The following is a 19662-nucleotide window of genomic DNA, read 5'->3' as shown; positions in this document are numbered from 1 at the left end:
GACAGAGTTCTTGTGAGAGGAACACTTCAGAAGCCCACACACCCACTCCTACTTCTGGGGAAAAGAAACGAAAATGAGGGCACACTTAACTTCCCACTTATTTCTCACTGTCTGCTCTCCTCGTTGACTTTGGAGCTGAGAAGCGAACGGGATGCCAGAACAGGCCTGGGGTGTGCAGTTTCACACGGCGGCAAGGTGCTCCGAGCTCTCGCTTGGCTGCCCTACAGCTTGCGGCGGTTTAAAGCCAAGCAGGAGACGTACTGTGGGAGTGAGCGTGCTGCGGCGCGCTTTCTCAGACTTGACAGGAGGCAGCGGAGGCTCAGGGGAGTTGGCCAAGAGGAGAGCCACAGTAATGTCAGCGGCCGCCGCCTTGGCTGAGAGATGAGTGTGGGAGACGCTGGTCCATTGCCTGCTGTCGATGAGAGAGTGATTGAATGTCGTTTCACACGAGCAGCTGACAGGAAGTGCTTTTACTATGGCGGCCTTGAGGAAGTGTCACCTGTGCGATCTGTGCTAAAACAGACTACTATATTGGACTGGTATGTTAACTTCCTTGTTGAAAGGTGTCTGTCTGTACGGGAACCTTAAATCAAATCACCCGTGTCATTTGAGAGGGCATCCTGTGAGGGCAGAGCTAGCCTGGTCTGGACCCTCGGTCACTCATCCACCAGCTACTCGTACAGTTAGTTAGTTGCTCAAAGTGCAGATCACACACTCACAATCTCGTGTACAGAGGAAGACGCGTGTCACGGCAAGGCTTAAAGCAAATAGGCCTGTGTTTTCTGCTGATTTTACTGTGAGTGCTGCAGAGTACGTAGGGTAAAGTCAAATGTAAATGCGATGCTGCTGTTGAGCTGTTGAGCTGTTGACCTTCATGCAAAATGGGCTGATCCAGTGGGGTTTGTGATGCTATTCCAGTGTTTCCCACAGAATTGAATTCCATTTGTGGTGGTAGGTTTTGCAGAATTAACTTAATTTTCAACAGTTTTTAACAAATTAGCATAGCGTGGTTATGATGAACCAGATTTAAGCACAATTTAGTACAACCTGGAAAATCATTGTGTGGTGGTCAATGTTGATATTGTGGTGGGCCGCCACAAATAAGTCAATGTATGGGGAAACACTGGGTGCCTACTGTCTGCTCATCGTTGCGTCTGTACAAGATGTTTGGGAACTTTAATCACATGACCTATGTTGCAGTAGCAGACCTGTTAGAATTTGATACTAATCAGACTGGATTCTTGGATTTGATTTACAGCACCCAGTTTTACATTTCTCTCCCCTATAGAGCACATTTGAACGCATCACATATCTAAATATGCAATATTATACCCACTATGCGTCACATAGATGTTTGCACACACATACAGTATGCTGTAGATGTACTGTATGTATGTATGTGTCCTGTAGCACAGGGCCAAATCCCTAGCAATTGGCCTACAAATTGTATGGCAATATAAAGTATTGGATCTTGAATCTTAAATAGGCTAATATTACCAGTGTTTTCTGTCTATTGCCTGCATCCCTGTGTGTGTGTGTGTGTGTGACATTGAGCCTCCGTCCCAGATATTGGTATGCTGAAATGCTAGTCTGTTTTACAATCAAGATCCAGAGTCCATTTCCGTACCGCTCTGTTTATATTTTAATCACATTTGTTTTTGCAGTATATCAATTTTAGTGTAATAACATTTGGCTAGGCAAAGACGGTTCTTTCCAGCAACCCTACACACGTGGCCTACTTTAAATGGCACGGTAGAGAAGGCAGCGTCTTTATTTTCTTCCCCCATCCTAGTGTAGTGTAGTGTAGTGTAGTGTAGGATAGTGTAGTTTAGTATTAGCCTGTGTGTGTGTGTTCTCCTCTTTAGCAGTGCCAGGCTGGCAGAAAGGCAGCTTTGTTTGCCTCTGTCTCTGTCAGAGGGGGGGATTTGCACTCTCACGTTTCCAGATGGGTGCTCTCAGCACTGGGACTGGGATAGGCTGAGCTGTGCTGATACTTTGTGTGTGTGTGTGTGTGTGTGTGTGTGTGTGTGTGTGTGTGTGTGTGTGTGTGTGTGTCTGACCACAGTGGAGGACCAGAAGGAACAACCCTCCCCAGTGAACCCGGAGTTAAGACACAAAGAAGTGCAAATGAACTTTTTCAATCAGCTGACCTCAGTCTTCAACCCAGACATCACCATCTTGGTCTCGCCCACCCCGCACATGCAGGTCAGTCGTTGTTTGCAAACGATAAAAAATGTTTCAAACACCATAAAAATAAAATCAATTAAAGCTGAAACTTTTTTTGTGGGCATTGCTTGTTGTGTTTTCATCATTTTCATCAGATTTATGTGAAAGGAAAGGCTTCTATTAAACAGAGCATTCAGGAATTCCACACACAGTCACACTATTGTCCCACCCTGAAACTGGCATAGTACATCAGAGCACGTCTGTAATGTTCAGAATGACCAACTTGCATGTTGGTGTTTGCAGGCTGAGAGTGAGTGTGATGAGCAGTCCACGACAGATCAGGCTACTCAAGCCAAAATGAAGAATGCCTTCATCTCCCAAAATGTGTCCAGTTTACAAGAACTAGGTGAGTGCTATGACTCCCATAGACTGCAATGCAAGTATACCTTCTTTGGGCCCCAAGGCATGCAGACTAGCCCCGTTTTCCCAGCTGAGTGTGTGGTCAGATGACCGTGTTTAGTGTTTACTCAGTGTGTGTCTGTGTGTGGCAGGCGGGTCGGAGAAGTTGCTGCGAGTGTGCCTCAACCTACCCTACTTCCTGCGATACATCAACCGCTTCCAGGATGCGGTGTCGGCCAACTCGTTCTTCATCATGCCGGCCACCGTGGCCGACGCCACAGCAGTTCGGAATGGGTAAGTGGAGGGTCAAAGGTCGTGCCTGTGAACGCTTATCCAGCAGGGTAGTTTACAAACAACAGAGCTAATAACTACTAACACGTTTTGTTTGTTTGAGATTTGGGAGGCTTTGAGTGTTCATTTTCATGAGAAATTGGAAGGGCTTTGTCAGATTAACTTTCTTGCCAACTCCGATGGCCTGGCCTAGCCTAGCCTAGCCTAGCCATGCAGTTTCTGAATCAGGAGCACTTAGGGATGCTTTAAAAAATGCATGTTCTTGTGTCCCCTTAGCTTCCACTCCCTGGTTATTGACGTGACCATGGCCTTGGATACTCTCTCCCTGCCCGTGCTGGAGCCTCTGACTCCGGGTAGACTACTGGACGTGACTGTGCTGGCGCTCAGCTGCCTCTATGCCGGTAGGCCTCTCGCCACTTGCAGAATGTATTGACCATGTACACACCGTCAAAGTGAACATGGTTGTTTTGTGTGATTGCTTTACATTCAATTACATTCATTGTCTAGTGAACCATAGTGAATATTGTTTGGTTCTGAGAGGAACAAATTTGGGTTTGTGATACCAGAGGTTGATTTTTATTCCTGTTGTATGACCTTACGTCGTAGTGGTAACCAGTATGATCTCGTCAGATTGCGTTTTTGTGCATTCTCCCATTGTTACAGCCAGTTTTACAGTGCTTGTAACAATTGAGGCTAAGCTTAGTCTACTTCTCTTTTTGAGAAATAAACATGTAAGTTAATGGCCGTCTACCTGTCTCAGGTGTGAGTGTGGCCACCTGTATGGCCATCCTCCAGGTGGGCAGTGGCCTGCAGCTACGCTCCACCGGGGCCACCGGCTCCAAAGAGGAGGACTACGAAAACGACGCCGCCACCATCGTACAGAAATGCGTAAGTCGCAACCCCACTTGCAACTCCTACAAACATACCTCTTCTAGCAGCATGAATAGTTTTCTTGTTTTTTTTTTGGATTTCGTTTTGGTTTTCGTCATCTGTTTGGTCATAATATTCATTTGACCTCCTCTTGTATGTGCACAGCTGGAGATCTATGACATGATCGGTCAGGCCATCAGCAACTCGCGCCGAGCAGGGGGAGAGGTGAGTCCAGACGACAGCCCTCAGCTCAGTGCTGCCACTACAAGTGTGTCCATGCATTGTTGGTCTGATGTTTATACTGTGCTTAAAATCCCTCTGTCATGTCTGTGTCCTCCTCCAGCACTACCAGAACTTCCAGCTGCTGGGTGCCTGGTGTCTGCTGAACAGCCTGTACCTCATCCTCAACCTGAGCCCCACAGCGCTCGCCGACAAGGGGAAGGAGAAAGACCCGCTGGCCGCGCTGCGCGTCCGAGACATCGCCAGCCGCACCAAAGACGGAGCAGGCTCTCCAAAGCTAGGCCCAGGAAAGGGGTATGGAATGTTGCAAATGCAAAACAGTTTTTTTTTTTTTTTGTTCTTTTTAATTCTGGAGCTTTGGTTCCCTGTATTGTGTGTTTTGATTAATCTTACTGGGTTCTGTAAAGGTCTTGTGGACATGTAGAGGAGTATGCAGTACTTTGACACTCCTAAGAGCAGGAATGGGGAAATGCTTCAGGGGTTTTTTATCAGTTTCAGAACACCTCTTCAGTGTAATTTCAGCAGCCAAAAACACTGCATACACTGCGACTCTTCACTAATGTGCAATTCATGTTGTTAAAGGCACCAAGGGTTTGGGGTCCTCTCAGTCATCTTGGCCAACCACTCCATCAAGCTGCTCACCTCACTGTTCCAGGATCTGCAAGTGGAAGCACTACACAGGGTACAGTTACTCTCATAACACACTTTGCTCTGTACATAGTCTTACCTACACAAACGGCTCCTTGTGTGAGGTTCCCAGAAAACCAATACCGTGAAGCTGGTTGAATTGACCCTTCCAAAGCCACACCCGAAAACGGCACAGGCCAATCGTGGCTTAGCAACCCGTAACCAGGCACAGGAGGTCTGGCAAGCTATCAAGTTTTGCCATGTTAACCTATGGAGACTGACGGCCTGTGGGTCATTAAGGGCACGTATTTGAATGTGTGGTGCCCTAACCCACGTAAAAACACAGTGAAATAACATGTTGCACTATAGAAACATGATATAATTGGGAACACGTATTGTTTAACCCTTAGAACCTGATTGACGCAAAGTGCGTCAGAAAACACACCCTTTCTTCTCTGTTACATTGCTCCGCAACTGTTCATCGCAGCGAGATAAAACCTTTATTGTGGGGCTTTCCAGCGAGACCACGCACTTGTCTGTACGTTAAAGCATAACATTTTTTAAAAAATCATGAAATTACATACAGCTCGACTTGCCTCACGTTTTTGTCTGTTTTTGTGGCAAAGCATGTTTATAATTCAATGCTATTGTGTGTTTCTCTATGACAAAGAATGTTCATAATCCGGTTTTGAGATCCTAGCAAATTCCTGCATGGCATCCAATTCAAGGCTCACTTTGCATCCCAATTTGTTCGACAAAAAAACACCTTTTTTGCCTTTACTTTGCACTCATGATTCTCTACAACTTTTTACTGCATTGCCATGAACAGACACCATAGGCGCACACAGGCTAACATGTAAACTCGGGTCAGGTCAGGTCAGATCAGTTCGTGTCACAGATATGGAGCGCAGAAAGGTCCTTTTTAATCACTAAATAAAATAAAAATGGCATTTATTTCTGTAAGGCGCACACCACATATGTCTGTAAATTGCTCAGCCCCAGAGAATCCCTCCACCATGACGATGATATTGCCAGATTCAGGACAGTCTGCCCTACAGGACAGTCTGCATGTAGCGCTATGAGCTTGCTGTGGTGAGATACAGCAAAATAAAACAGATAAATAAAATCAGTGCTAGTACTAATACATGAAATGATTGCAGGTCTGGATAGCCTAGACTCAGCACTGAAAAACAATATATAATATGTGTGTGTGGCTCTTACAATGACCAGAATAAATCCTTATGAATAAAGGTAGTGAAAATGCCCTAAAAAACAGCTTACGGTTCTAAGGGTTAACTATAAAAAAAAAAATGGCATATTGCATGATATTTCCATAACCACGAGATATGCGCTTCACGATGACCGTAAAACGTTGTTAACAGACATACACCAAGGCGTATAGCCCATCAGCAATCTATCTAAAATAACACCTATTTGAAGTACCATTCATGATGTATCGCAAATATTGGAGTTGTGGGAAGTTAATAGCTTAATAGCTCAGAGCTGAAATTCCAACTGTATTTGACCGAGGACAGATGTAGGTTGCCAATGACAAAATATCAGCTTTCATTGTGGTATGATGTCTTTGTAAATGACATTTCATTAAAAAGTCCTGGTTCTCCGTCTATGTAATAGACGTCCAGGGTGCGAAAGTTTAACAGGCATTGCAACAGTAACTATTAAGGAGGGCGGGACTTCTGGAAGGGTCAATTGCATTTGTAAGGTAGCTGCCCTAGAGGGGATTTTCTACAGCTATGCTGGTTCTCTACGCTGTGCTGTGCTGTGCTGAAGTCCAAAGAGAAAACATTATAAGAGTACACGTTATAAACACTCATGGTTATGACAGAGATTTTGCATTGAAACTTCTACTTCTGATATTTCACTAAGACTACTACTAAGTCAAAAAAAATATTGTAATAATAATTGCATATAAATATGTACCAGCCATTGCATCTACTTGGATGTGTTGCATGTAGACAGGAATATGAATGGAATATTCAATTAACTCATGTAAACACCATGATCGCAACATTGTCTTATTCTGAATAAGCTGAGTAGTGGGGTTATGGCTGTGCATGTAAACGTAGTCTATGTGTGGTGGCTCAGGGCTGGGCGAGTGACGCCCCCCCAGCGGAACTGAACATCATGGCCCAGAGCACGTCCATCCAGAGGGTCCAGCGGCTCATCGACTCCGTGCCCCTCACCAACCTGCTCTTCACCCTGCTCTCCACTTCCTACAAGAAGGTATGAGTCAGACTATACATCATACTCAAGTACTCTCTCTGTGTGTGTGTGGGGGGGGGGGGGGGGGGGGGGCTGGCTTTTGCTGTCATTGGTTTCATTTAAAGAAGCCAAATGGTTTGGTGAGAAACTCAGCATGTCACTGCTGTCCTAGTCCAGCTGAATGATTCAATACTCACTGACATGAACACCAAGCATTTAGCATTCTTTCAGTGTGGGCCCATCTCTTGTGCTGATTCTCTGTCTCGCTCTCTCTCTCTTTCTCTTTCTTTCTCTCTCGCTTTCTTTCTTTCTCGGTCTCTCTCTCTCTCTCTCTCTCTCTCTCTCTCTCTCTCTCTCTCTCTCTCTCTCTCTCTCTCTCTCTCTCTCTCTCTCTCTCTCTCTCTCTCTCTCGCGCCTCTCTGCCTCTCTCTCTCTCTGCCTCTCTGCTCCTTGTGCCCAGGCATGTGTGCTCCAGAGACAGAGGAAGGGCTCTGTGAGCAGCGACGCCAGCGCCTCCACCGACTCCAACACCTACTACGAGGACGACTTCAGCAGCACAGAGGAAGACAGCAGCCAGGGTAGGACCAGCAGCACAGCCCGGCCAGCAGGGCATCTGCTCCCTCTCACATGACCGCTACTCATCTGTAGCGGTCATGTGAGCCTCATGTTAACCTCCACTTAAACTAGATGATCATTTACAGCAATTGTGTTTTTAATAACGTGTAACAGCAATAGCTGAAGTTAAGCATAAGCTAAACTGTACTTTTAAAATTGTGTTTTTGATCACTTCAGCGTCATCATTGAATGAAAACCAAAAAAAATAAAAAATACTGTTGAAGCATCAGACCATAGTTAGTTAGTTGAATGCAGCTGTTGTGTGTCTGACTGAGTCAGTGTGGAGGATCAGGAAAGTGAAGGACGTGTTCAGGTGCCTCCTGTGTACGGGCGGCTGCGCTACGCCCAGAGAAGGTAGTCAAAGCAGAGTCAGGGAAGACGAGAGCTTAGACTCCACGGAGGAGGAAAGTCAGTCGAGAGTAGAGACGCCAGGTCAGTTTATCTGTCTGTTTTTTGTTTTTGTTTATTTTCTAATCACCACTGCTGCAGAATTGGTGTACTTTTTTTTTTTTTTTTGACTCTGCTTGCTCACCCAGTGGGCTCTGTTGGCTGCAGGCATAGTGACAGTGTTTACTATTTCAGCAGAGAGAAGACAGGAGAGGACAAGAGCAGCTTGTATCTCAGGTCAGGAGCATTTTCATGTCCCTTAGGTCCCTCTCAGACTGCTAGTGCTCAGCAACACACGCTGTCTGCACCATGCAATGCACTCTGTCTCTTTATTGTGGTACCCCTCGCAATAGACTTGAATAGTATTTGTCACACACACACACACCCCCCAAACACCCACTCCCCCCCCCCCCCCCCCAAAAGGCAGCTTGTAGATGCCGTAGTGCTATAACTCTCTGGATGTGACGGGTCTGGTTGTGAATATGATGTGATTGTGATTGTGATGGTGAGTCAGGTAGCTGAGATTTTGGTGTATGTCCGTCCCCCTTCCCTCCTCCCCACCGCGTTACAGATGATGACAGCGAGCCCATTCTGGGGCTGTGGTTCGAGGAGACCATCTCCCCCAGCAAGGAGAAGGTGGCCCCTCCGCCACCTCCTCCACCCCCGCCGCTGGAGACGTCGCCCAGGCTCAAGAGCCCCAGCAAGCAGGCGCCCGGAGAGAACGGAAACATCCTGGCCAGCCGCAAGGACCCAGAGCTGGTGAGTGACCACCCAGCGCGCCAGTCTGTGTCTGTGTTCTCATGTGTGCTGGAGTTGCCGTGTATTGGATGAATCTCACTCTGCCCCCTGCACCCCTCCTTACTGAGTTAGCATGTTGGAATGCAGGGTTTGGTGTATTGTGGCTTATTAAAGCTGCAGTAGGCAAGATTTTTTTGATTATATTCCCTGAAACCGACACTATGCTCTGACAGAATAACATAAATCAGCCAGTTTTAGAAAAAAAACCCGCACTTCTACCTCCACCTAGAGCCTGTTATTTGTTTTGCAAAAATCCACAGCTCCCGGTTCTTCTGGTCCAATCAGAGCAGGGCTGTGTGAGATCTGACTGTCAATCACAGTCTGGTGCAGTCTGGTGCGCACTGACGAGCACAAACTCAACTCGATGAGAGGGTGCTCGGTGGTAGTGGGGGAGGGGCATGAGAGTTGTAAACATTAAACATTTTGGCTAAGTCCCCTCAATCTGTCAGACTTGCCTACTGCAGCTTTAAGGCCCGTTCACACCAGGAACGAGAACTACATGTATAACGATAAAAATGTCCACATTACTGTCAGCTTTTTATCGTTTTCAAAATCCCTCTGAATATGATCCCCAGCAATATCGTTCTTCATGTCGTTATAGTTTATGTGTGGATGATCTCATTCATATTAGCTAGGACGATATTTTTTTTCGCCGTTATAGTTACCGTTCTTGGTGTGAGTGGCCCTTTACTGCAGTACTCAGTGCTATAAATGCTGGGGTCAGGTTTGATAGTCCACTTACACTTTCTGTTTGCATTGATTTCAGTTTTTGAGTTTGGCCTCAAGCATACTGAACTTCATCACCACCTCAATGCTGAAGTCCAGGAACAATTTCATCCGCAACTACCTGAGTGTGTCCCTGACCGAGCCGCACATGGCCACCCTGGCCAGCATCATCAAGGATGTGGACAAAGACGTCAAAGGTGGGTGAAGGGCTCTGTACTGTCAAACAGCTGTAGGTCTTTACTGTAACTCTTAGTCATGGTTGGTAAGAGCTGAGGGTTTTAATTCTTAGTCATGGTTGGTAAGAGCTGACGGTTTTAGTTCTTAGTCATGGTTGGTATTGCGAGTAGTTTTGAAGTTTTTGATTGTGTGTTGCTCCACATGTGGTTTAAGAGTCCTTAGTATGTGGTCGTGTAGAATTTCCATGCACCTAACTCTAGCAATTGTCCTGTAGGGGCCTCTGATGAAGAGTTTGCATCAGCTCTTTACCACTTCAATCACTCTCTGGTGACCTCCGACCTTCCATCACCAGCGCTGCAGGTGAGAATCACAAACATAAACAACAAACATCAACAACATTAAACGGAAAACAATTTTAAAGAATGTCCCTTTTCACTCACACAGTTGCTCACACTCTGCCGGTAGCTATATGACGTGGCACTCCTGATTTGTTTTTTTTTTTTTTTTTTTTGATTGATCGTTTGTTTGTTTGTTTGTTTACCATAGAATACGCTGCTGCAGCAGCTAGGGGTGGCTCCGTTCTCGGAGGGCCCGTGGCCCATGTACATCCACCCCCAGTCCCTGTCGGTGCTGTCCAGACTGCTGCTCATCTGGCAGCACAAGGCCAGCCAGCAGGGCGACCCCGACGTGCCAGAGTGCATGAAGGTCTGGGAGAGGTGAGTCCTGGACACACGCCTGTAGAAAAGCACGAAAACAGCTGGGTCTCTGTCAGTTAATCTTCTTTGCTGATTCCTTGTTGAGTAAAACCATATGCAGGGCTTAAAGTGTGGAGGCACTGTGCTTGAATTCAGGCATGAGCTGGTCTGTTTTAGAATTGAAAATAGGCAATCTGCCTACAGGCCTATATGACCTCTTGTTAACTTCAGGCACAGACATTTTCTTTGCTTTAAGCCCTGCACATTGAGGGGGCGGCCGTGGCCTACTGGTTAGCGCTTTAGACATGTAACCGGAGGAGGGTTGCCGAACCCCGACCAGTAGGCACGGCTGAAGTGCCCTTGAGCAAGGCACCTAACCCCTCACTGCTCCTCGAGCACCGCTGTTGTTGCAGGCAGCTCACTGTGCCGGGATTTAGTGTGTGCTTCATCTCACTGTGTGTTTCACTGTGTGCTGAGTGTGTTTCACGGATTGGGATAAATGCAGAGACCAAATTTCCCTCACGGGATCAAAAGAGTGTATTTACTATACTATACTGTATTGGGAGGTAGCAGTGCTGGGCCTGACCCCCGTCTCTGTCCTCCGCCTGCAGGTTCGTGGGCACCCTGAAGCAGCACACGCTGCAGGGCTCGTTGCCCGGCGACGACGACCTGAACGTGGAGCACCTGCAGCTGCTGCTTCTCATCTTCCACAACCTGTCGGACTCGGGCCGCCGCAGCGTGCTCACCATGTGCACGCAGGCCATCGTCGAGGTGGCCGCACACGTGGACACGCAGCTGCAGGCCGTGCCCCTCAACCTGGCCCGCATCCTGCTCGTCTTCGACTACCTGCTGCACCAGTACTCCAAAGTCCCCATGTACCTCTTTGAACAGGTAGGGGGCGCTACATCTTTAACACATCACCCTGTCTATCTCTATGCACTCTTGTTGTGGCCACTGTGACTTGTAAGATTCTGCGGCATGAATACAATGACACTGATTCCTCTGCTTTATTGGTCATTATTTAAACCTATCAGTTATTATATAAACATATCTATGTTTGGGGGAGGTTTTGTCTTTATATTTTGTTCTATTGGTGGTAGTATAGTAGCTCAATGCCATTGTTTCAACTTTATCATTGTTGAAAAGTGTCTGGTCTTGTTACGTTGACACTGTCGCCAATACTGCGGACTAATACTGATGATGTTGGTGACTATAGGTCCAGTACAACCTGCTGACCCCGCCTGCGTCCGGAGGCAGCTCTGGGCAGGATGGCGGCAAGCGTGGATCCGCCCCGCTGTACTACGGCTTCAAGGAGGTGGAGGACAACTGGACCAAACACTGCTCGGCAGGTAGGAGTAAGTCAAGCTGCTTTGTTTTTACCCCAGCCAAACAATAGTGAAATATGTCTTTTGCATCACTAATAAATCTGCACGCCATGGGAATTTTACATGCATGCACGCTATTCTGGCGGCTTGTAGACCGGAGGTTTTCATACATTTTGACCAAATTGTTCTGTTTGTGCAGATTCAACGGTTCAGCCCAAATTCTACTGCGTCCTGTCTCCGGAGGCATCAGAGGATGACCGGAGCCGCCTAGACAGCAAGGTGCTTGACCCAGACGTCTCAGTCTTGTAACGTCCACTAAAAATTCACATAGAGTTTTCCATTCACAATGAAATCAAGCTCATGGGCTCCTGTGCCTTTGTCTGTGCAGGTCTTCTACGTGTTGTTCAACATTTCTGTGAAATACGACAACCTGTACTCGAGTCTGGTCTCTCTGCTGTCGGCTGGCTCGCGGTTTGACATGGGCAGAAGGCAGGAAAACAAACCAATCACCCCAATCGTAAGTTGTCTTTACTCTTTACTCTAACTTCATCTTTATTTCTACATCTGCATTGGACATTGTTCCATGTGTTTGCTGTTTATTTTTTACTGATCGTTTTTACTACATGTCAACATTTCCTTGCCACAGGAGGCGTGCTCTCTGCAGTACTACTTCCTGGTGCTGTGGAGGATTCTGGGAGTGCTTCCCCCATCCAAAGCGTACGTGGAGCAGCTGAAGACGGGCAGCAGCGACCCCAGCGAGAGCGACATCCTGCACACACTCCGCTGGTCGTCACGGCTACGCGTCAGCACATATGTCAACTGGATCAAGGTCAGTTTTCAGGCTTAACGTCATTGTCTAACCCCATATATTCAGATGGTTTTTAACTCAACATATCACTCACTACTTTGTACAGATAAGTCGGTTTGGTAAATGGGTTTAAGAAGTCTGGAAACAGATCCATGTTGTCAAATATACTATATATATACTATAATCACATTATTATGTAGTAGAATTGCTCCATGAATAATGAAAATGTGAAGTTGTTTGTTGTTAATCTAAGGTTGCGTCTTGTTATTTTTAGGAGCACCTGTTGAAACAGGGCATGAAGTTGGACCATGCCACTTCTCTGGTTGAGATGGCCTCTACCAAGTGCAGTGCAGTGAAGTATGATGTCGACCTGGCAGAGGAATATATCGCTAGACAGGTAAGAACTAAGACTGGCCATTTGTAATTGTGATGTTCTGCACAGTATTGTCTGGTGATTTAACCAAAATATTCTTTTTTTACATTTCTTTCGTCTCTTTCTCTCTCTCTGTCTCTGTCTCTCTCTGTCTCTCTCTCTTTCCGTCCAGATTTCCTCCTTCAGCAGCGTGGACCCCGCCACCATCCTGCCTCTTCACCAGGTGCCCTCCCTACAGACCATCTACACACTGGACGCGGTCATCTCCAAAGTGCAAGTGTCCCTGGACGAGCACTTCTCCAAGGTGGCCGCCGAGAGCGACCCACACAAGTCCTCCGAGATCACCAAGAACCTACTGCCTGCCGCCCTGCAGCTCATTGACCTGTACACTGCCTTCACACGGTGAGACCGATGGGGTGGCGCCACTGAGCCCACGTCCACTTCACACAGGCACGGGACGAGTGCACACACACTTACCTACAAACACCCACTTCCCCATTGAACACGCACTTTGCCATGTGAACTTGCCTGTTTCCTGTGTAGAGTAGGTGAACATTTGTGCCCGTTATACTAAATCACAAATTGAGATATTGATATTATATATTGCACCAGTGTTTTAGCACACATGTTATGTATAGCACATATTGTGCCCTCATTTATATACATATATCTCTGTCTCTGATGATAAGATGAGATTTAAGTTACTGAATAGGGACCCAAGTTCCCGACCTTGGGTGCTTTGAAAGGCGCTATGTAACAAATAAAATGTATTATTATTATTATTATTATTATTGTTATTATTAATAATATTAATAGCACTGCCATTCCAGAGGGCCTTTAGTGATGTTGAGTGCTGTGTCCTGTGTGCAGCTCTTACCTTTTGATGAGTCTCCCAGAGGAGGGGGAGAACAAGCCCACCGAGGCCAAACTGAAGGGCTACGCCGCCGTGCTCTCCATCGGCTCCACGCGCTGCAAGGCCAACGTGCTCGGTGAGAACCACCAGCGTGACTGGACGTGTCTCCTAAGGGCTTTTATGTTTGCTGAATGGGATGTTTAAAGTGCGCCCCCCCCTCCCCCTTTTTTAGTGCTAAGACTTTCTGTGTTCTGTGGCGCACAGGTCAGGCAGTGATGCAGAATCTCCCGTCAGCTGTGCAGACACTCTGCGAGACGTGGAACAACATCCACACCAACGAGTTCCCCAACATTGGCTCATGGGTACGTCCCTAGTCCTGCTTTCCCTTTTTTTTAGTTTAACGCTTTTAGTTAGTGGAGAACCTGTTTAAATGGACCTTATCTCTCTGTCCGCAGCGGAACGCGTTTGCCAACGACACAATCCCGTCGGAGAGCTACATCAGTGCCATCCAGGCGGCACACCTGGGCACGCTGAGCAGCCAGTCTCTGCCGCTGGCGTCCTCGCTCAAGCACATCCTCCTCTCCCTGGTGCGCCTCACCGGAGACCTGCTCGTGTAAGTCACGTGTCTACAGCGCATCACAGAACACTACAGTGCACACGGAAGGGCCGCTTTTGATTGAGGAAAGTCAAAAAGAATCAATAGCATTTATCCAGTGGTGGGTGATATCTGTTAACTCTTTTCTACTTCCTGGGGGGTATTCCAAGTACGTGGTTTAGTGACAAATCTGGGTAAGTTAACTCGGAGTAAGGAGTAAACCTCCTAATAGAAGAGATGTATGGCTTCATTCTCCTTACAAAACAATTCCATAGGGCTCTTGTTGTAGGAGGTTTACCACTTACTCTGAGTTAACTGACCCAGGTTTGTCACTAAACCATGTACTTGGAATACCCCCCTGACCTGCTTAGTTTTTATTTATCTTATATTAAATACTAAGTATATTGTAATAGGTACACTTACCAAAAAAGTGATCATACCCTCATACGTTCAGTGCTGAATTTCACACAGAATGCAGAATGTATGTCAGATCACAGAAGTGCACACAGAATACTTTTGATTTGAGGAAAGTTAAAGGACCATGTTCTGTTATCAGGAAATGAGAGTAGATTTCTTCTAAGTTGCCTTAGAGAGCACATACTACGCTTTCGGTAGTTCTAGGTAATAAATGATAAGTACGTGTAATAAAAAAAGTGATGGTGCCCTCCCATGTTGGTTGCAGCACGGAGGAGCTGAATGCGTCCCAGGCCATCCACGCGCTGCTGCCCCTTCTGCTGGAGAGCAGCACGGAGAGCGTGGCCGAGATCGGCAGCACCTCTCTGGAGCGCATCCTGGGCCCCGCCGAGTCGGACGCCTTCCTCGCCCGCGTCTACGAGCGCCTCGTCACCGGCTGCTACAACATCATCGCCAACCACTCCGACCCCAACAGGTCAGCCCCTCACCCGCCATTATGGGATGTTTTGCTGTTAATGATCTAAAATGAAAATTTGGAGAGAGATGAAATGCACAATATTTAAAAACAAAACTCTGACATTCCATTACTCTTAATCACTTATAATGTACAGGATCGGTGCACACAGTTAGTTTGGTTGCACATCCATTTAGACTTTTTGGCGCTGTTGGTGTGTTAAATTGGTATTGAAAGCTGTATTTGTTGTGGTAACCGTACCGTGCTAAGCTGGGCTGTGCTGTGCTGTGCTCCCCTCCTGTCCTAGTGGTCTGGATGAGTCTGTGTTGGAGGAGTGCCTGATGTATCTGGAGAAGCAGCTGGAGAGCAGCCAAGTCAGGAAGGCCATGGAGGAGTTCTTCTCCTTCAGGTAGCCCACACTCCCAGTTAGCCCACATGGGCCTGTGTTCACAAAGCATCTGGAGGCTAGAAGTTCTTGACAAGTAGTAACTTGCTAATTGAGCAGAAATCCTAAGAAGAATGGATATGCTAGTCCTATGCCCATCCTTTCAGTGACACAGAAGAATTAACATTAAACAGTAAATGTTGTTGTTTTAACTGTCATGGTCATCTGTTTTGTTTGCTTCTTTTAGTGGGGAACTGGTTCAGATCATGATGGCAACTGCCAATGAGAATCTGTCTGCAAAGTTCTGCAACAGAGTGTTGAAATTCTTCACCAAACTCTTTCAGCTTAGTAAGTACCCCTTCAGCACTCATGGGCATGTAAATTCCATACCCAGGAAGTAGTCACTGTGTAGTAATCACGGATTTCAAGATAATTTGATGAATACAGTAATAACATCTGAATGTGATGGCTCCAGTAATTGAATCGGAAATGATGCTACATAAGAATTTAGTAAAAAAGTGTCCCAGTGTACCGGCAGCTTTGCAGCCAAAATTCTATAACTGATGTTTTTAGTCCCACCTTTGAAGGTTTTAGAATTTCTTACTAGCATAGATTTTATCTTAAATTAAACAAACAAACAAACATCTTTGCAGTCTGAAAACTGCAGCAGACTTGTACTAAACTGGTCACTCTTAGCGGTCTCCTAGCCTCTCTCTGTAACGGGCCCTTGTCCCTCCCTCGTCCTGTGTAGCGGAGAAGAGTCCGAACCCGAGCCTGCTGTACCTGTGCGGCTCCCTGGCCCAGCTGGCCTGCGTGGAGCCGTCGCGGCTGCAGGCCTGGCTCACGCGCATGACCGCCACGCTGCCCAAGGACTCGGACCAGCTGGACACCGTGCAGGAGAACCGGCAGCTGCTGCAGCTGCTCACCACCTACATCGTGCGCGAGACCAGCCAGGTCGGGGAGGGCGTCTGCACCGTGCTGCTCAGCACGCTCATCCCCATGGCAACAGAGATGCTGGCCAATGGCGACGGAGCCGGCTTCCCCGAGCTCATGGTCATCATGGCAACGCTGGCCAGTGCCGGACAGGGGGCGGGACACCTGCAACTGCACCGTGCCGCCATTGATTGGCTGACCAGATGGTGAGTTGCATGACATCACATGATTTAATGCTTTAAAATGTAGATATGTGTATAGAATATACATTAATATGTACTTTAGTATACTAGATACTATTGGATCATGCTCCAACCCTGATTTTTTTTATATCTCCCACAGTAAGAAGTACTTGTTCCAGAAGAATGTTGTGGAGAAAGTGACGGCCAACGTCTCCCAAGGCAAAGTAAGTGGTCCTCTCCACACAGCACCATTTCACAGCCCAGTCAGTCTGTTCATCTCTGGTTAATACCCCATTGCCCCTGTGCTAACAGCCCAGTCAGTCTGTTCATCTCTGGTTAATACCCCATTGCCCCTGTGCTTTCTCCTGCAGCACGCCAGCATGCTGGAGTGTGCCTGCCACATCATCTCCTACCTGGCGGACGTGATGAACGCGCTCAGGCAGAGCAGCGGTCAGGGCTCGTCCCAGCTGCTGGTGGAGGGCGAGGAGAAGGCCATCGAGGTCGACTCCGACTGGGTGGAGGACCTGGCAGTGGAGGAGGAGGACTCCCAAGCGGAGGACTCGGTGAGAAGTCTACTGTACTGTTTGTCTGTTAGTTTACTGTACTGTTTGTCTGTTAGTCTACTGTTTGGCACTCTGTGTTTGGGCCTCATTTTAGTTTTTTCCTATTTTAGTGGAGAAGTTATTTTGACAGGGACATTGCAGGACAATGCATATTATTAAACAAGAGTAAATGTTTGCCAAAAGGGTATTTTACATCTGCTGTCCCTGAAAAACAACTTGAAAACAACATTTGAAATGTCATGGAATTGTAGCATTGCACATAGCATTGCTGATGGTCATCTTTATTCTTGTGTATTCTAGGATGAAGACTCCCTTTGCAACAAGCTGTGCACGTTCACCATCACTCAGAAGGAGTTCATGAACCAGCACTGGTATTGAAAGCCTCCTCCCCCTACTTACTGCTCCCAGTGTTTTTTTTGGGTTGGAACATATGTACACATCTATATGACTTAACACTCACCCTGTCGCTTCACGCAGGTACCATTGTCACACGTGCAAGATGGTGGATGGGGTAGGTGTGTGCACAGTGTGTGCCAAGGTCTGTCACAAAGACCACGAGATCTCCTATGCCAAGTACGGCTCTTTCTTCTGTGACTGCGGGGCCAAGGAGGATGGCAGCTGCCAGGTGAGACCGAATACCTCCTCAGGTCACCATGGGAAAAGAACAGCTGCGGTAACTTTGGATTGCAAATCACTTCTCCATTGATTTGTTCCAAAAAATCAACCAACCCAACCAGTCACACACATTTCAGTTTCTGTTTCTGTTCAGCCTTTGTCGAAAGAGTAAACATTTTTCTTTGTTTGTTAGTTTGTTTGCTGGCTTGAGAAATTAAACCATGTGTCTTGTCTTGCTGTTTTTGTTTAGTCTTGTCAAAGGCTTAAAACATTTTTTTTTTTCTGTTTGTTTTTGGGCTTGAGAAATTAAACCACGCATCTGTCTTGCACGACTCTCTGATGTCATCCAAATTATTTGCCTTGCTTTGTTGCAATGCTTGCAAACGCTGCCATAACAAGACAGCTTACATCATTATGCATGTTTGTTTTGGAATGGAATCAGAATGCTGTGATGCAAAACCAAAACCCAGGCTCAATTGAACTCTGACAGGGAAGCTACATCAGGAGCGTAACTGAAGTGTTCCGTTCGCAACGCATAAAAAAAACATTTTAGAAAATAGTCTATTTTTTTCGAACGTAAGCGCCGCCATCACGTCTTGTAATTAATTCCATTGATTACAGTGGAAGCTAATTGTTGCAGCAGACGCGATGCGAATGGAACGCTTCAGTTCCGCGCCTGGTTTAGCGTCCCACTGATGCCCCAGCAGAGCCCAAGTCCTTTTACATGTCTATCATGTCTCACTCATCTTTGTGTCTGTTTCTTGTGACTCTTTAGGCCCAAAACTGCCTGTCTGACTGTGTCTCTCATATCTGTGTGTGTGTCCAGGCGCTGGTCAAGCGCAGCCCCAGCAGTGGCATGGGCTCCACCATGAAGGAGTCGTCGGCGTTCCAGAGCGAGCTGCGCATGCCGGAGAGCGCCATCCGCCACCAGAACGCCTCGCCCGCCGACAAGGCCAAGGTGACCATCTGCGACGGCAAGCCCGGCGACGACGAGAAGCCCAAGAAGAGCAGTGTTTGCAAGAACATCGAAGGCTGCCGCGAGGACCTGCTCGCACAAGTGGTGAGCAACAGCGCCCTCCAGTAGACTTGTCTCGGTACTGCAGCTACTTGAGTGGGCTTCAGTGGTGGATGTGCCCTTTCAAGTTTTCATCCTGGAGTTCTACTGCACATCATGCTTGATGTGTCTGCTGACACTGCATATTTAATGTTTTTCTGATTCCCTAATTACACATTAGGCCTACATTAAATTATAACAAAATATGACTTAAACTAATTTCTGAAGTAGTGTTGACTTGTGTAGCTTTCCTATTACTATTAGAGAGAAATAGGCTGATGAGGATCAGATATTACTGTGACTGAAGAATTGGCCGTGGTATTTTTGATGTGAAGTACAAGTGTGTTGTGTGCGTCTGCGCCCTCTCAGTCGAGCTCCAGCACGGCCGCTCTGATCCTGGAGATGCTCATCTTCCTGATGGACGCCATCCAGACCAACTTCCACCAGGCGTCCGCCGTGGGATCCAGCAGTCGCGCCCAGCAGGCCCTCAACGAGCTGCACACGCAGGACAAGAGCGTGGAGATGACCGACCAGCTCATGGTACACCAACACACTCACTGACTCGTTTATATATTTAATTGTCAAATCTTGTATGGCTTCTGCCTTAATGCAGATCGGAGGACAGTGTGACGGGAAGTGAGTATGAGATGGGGTAGGATCAGGAAATGACCGCGGGCCACAATGAACCCAGCAAACAATTTTTGGTTCGGGAAAGGTTCCACGAAAGTCCGCTGAAGGGTGCAGGAGCAATCGCTTCGAACGTTTAGAGGACGTCCCCAGAATGTCCTCGAAAGGTTTATTTTGAGTGCACTTTAGGGAACGTTCCCCCGAACGTCACGTGTTTGTTGGGAAGCCAGGTCCGTGCCGGCACTCGGGCCTAGATGTGGTCGTGAT

The 19662-nt window shown here is 47.2% G+C and overlaps 1 protein-coding gene across 1 annotated transcript in view; it reads left to right on the top strand.

The window, feature by feature from the left end:
• The window catches only part of ubr4 (ubiquitin protein ligase E3 component n-recognin 4), a 62809-nt gene that overhangs the window by 2460 nt on the left and 40687 nt on the right, over positions 1-19662 (top strand). Inside the window, 34 exon segments of the mRNA XM_042097405.1 lie at positions 2066-2205; positions 2470-2572; positions 2718-2859; positions 3133-3257; positions 3617-3744; positions 3892-3951; positions 4070-4260; positions 4549-4648; positions 6700-6837; positions 7277-7394; positions 8390-8577; positions 9383-9539; positions 9794-9879; positions 10066-10235; positions 10826-11105; positions 11431-11563; positions 11739-11818; positions 11928-12056; positions 12186-12368; positions 12622-12744; positions 12893-13122; positions 13591-13709; positions 13838-13935; positions 14029-14186; positions 14851-15057; positions 15344-15445; positions 15669-15769; positions 16173-16560; positions 16697-16760; positions 16908-17099; positions 17400-17470; positions 17577-17724; positions 18541-18774; positions 19138-19308. Coding sequence (XP_041953339.1) covers positions 2066-2205; positions 2470-2572; positions 2718-2859; positions 3133-3257; positions 3617-3744; positions 3892-3951; positions 4070-4260; positions 4549-4648; positions 6700-6837; positions 7277-7394; positions 8390-8577; positions 9383-9539; positions 9794-9879; positions 10066-10235; positions 10826-11105; positions 11431-11563; positions 11739-11818; positions 11928-12056; positions 12186-12368; positions 12622-12744; positions 12893-13122; positions 13591-13709; positions 13838-13935; positions 14029-14186; positions 14851-15057; positions 15344-15445; positions 15669-15769; positions 16173-16560; positions 16697-16760; positions 16908-17099; positions 17400-17470; positions 17577-17724; positions 18541-18774; positions 19138-19308 — 5057 coding nt within the window.

The sequence above is a fragment of the Alosa sapidissima genome, chromosome 7, assembly GCF_018492685.1.
Source record: "Alosa sapidissima isolate fAloSap1 chromosome 7, fAloSap1.pri, whole genome shotgun sequence".
NCBI classification, from domain to species: Eukaryota; Metazoa; Chordata; class Actinopteri; order Clupeiformes; family Clupeidae; genus Alosa; species Alosa sapidissima.
The sequence above is the reverse complement of the archived record's forward strand: the minus strand, read 5'-3'. Positions and strand labels throughout refer to the sequence as shown.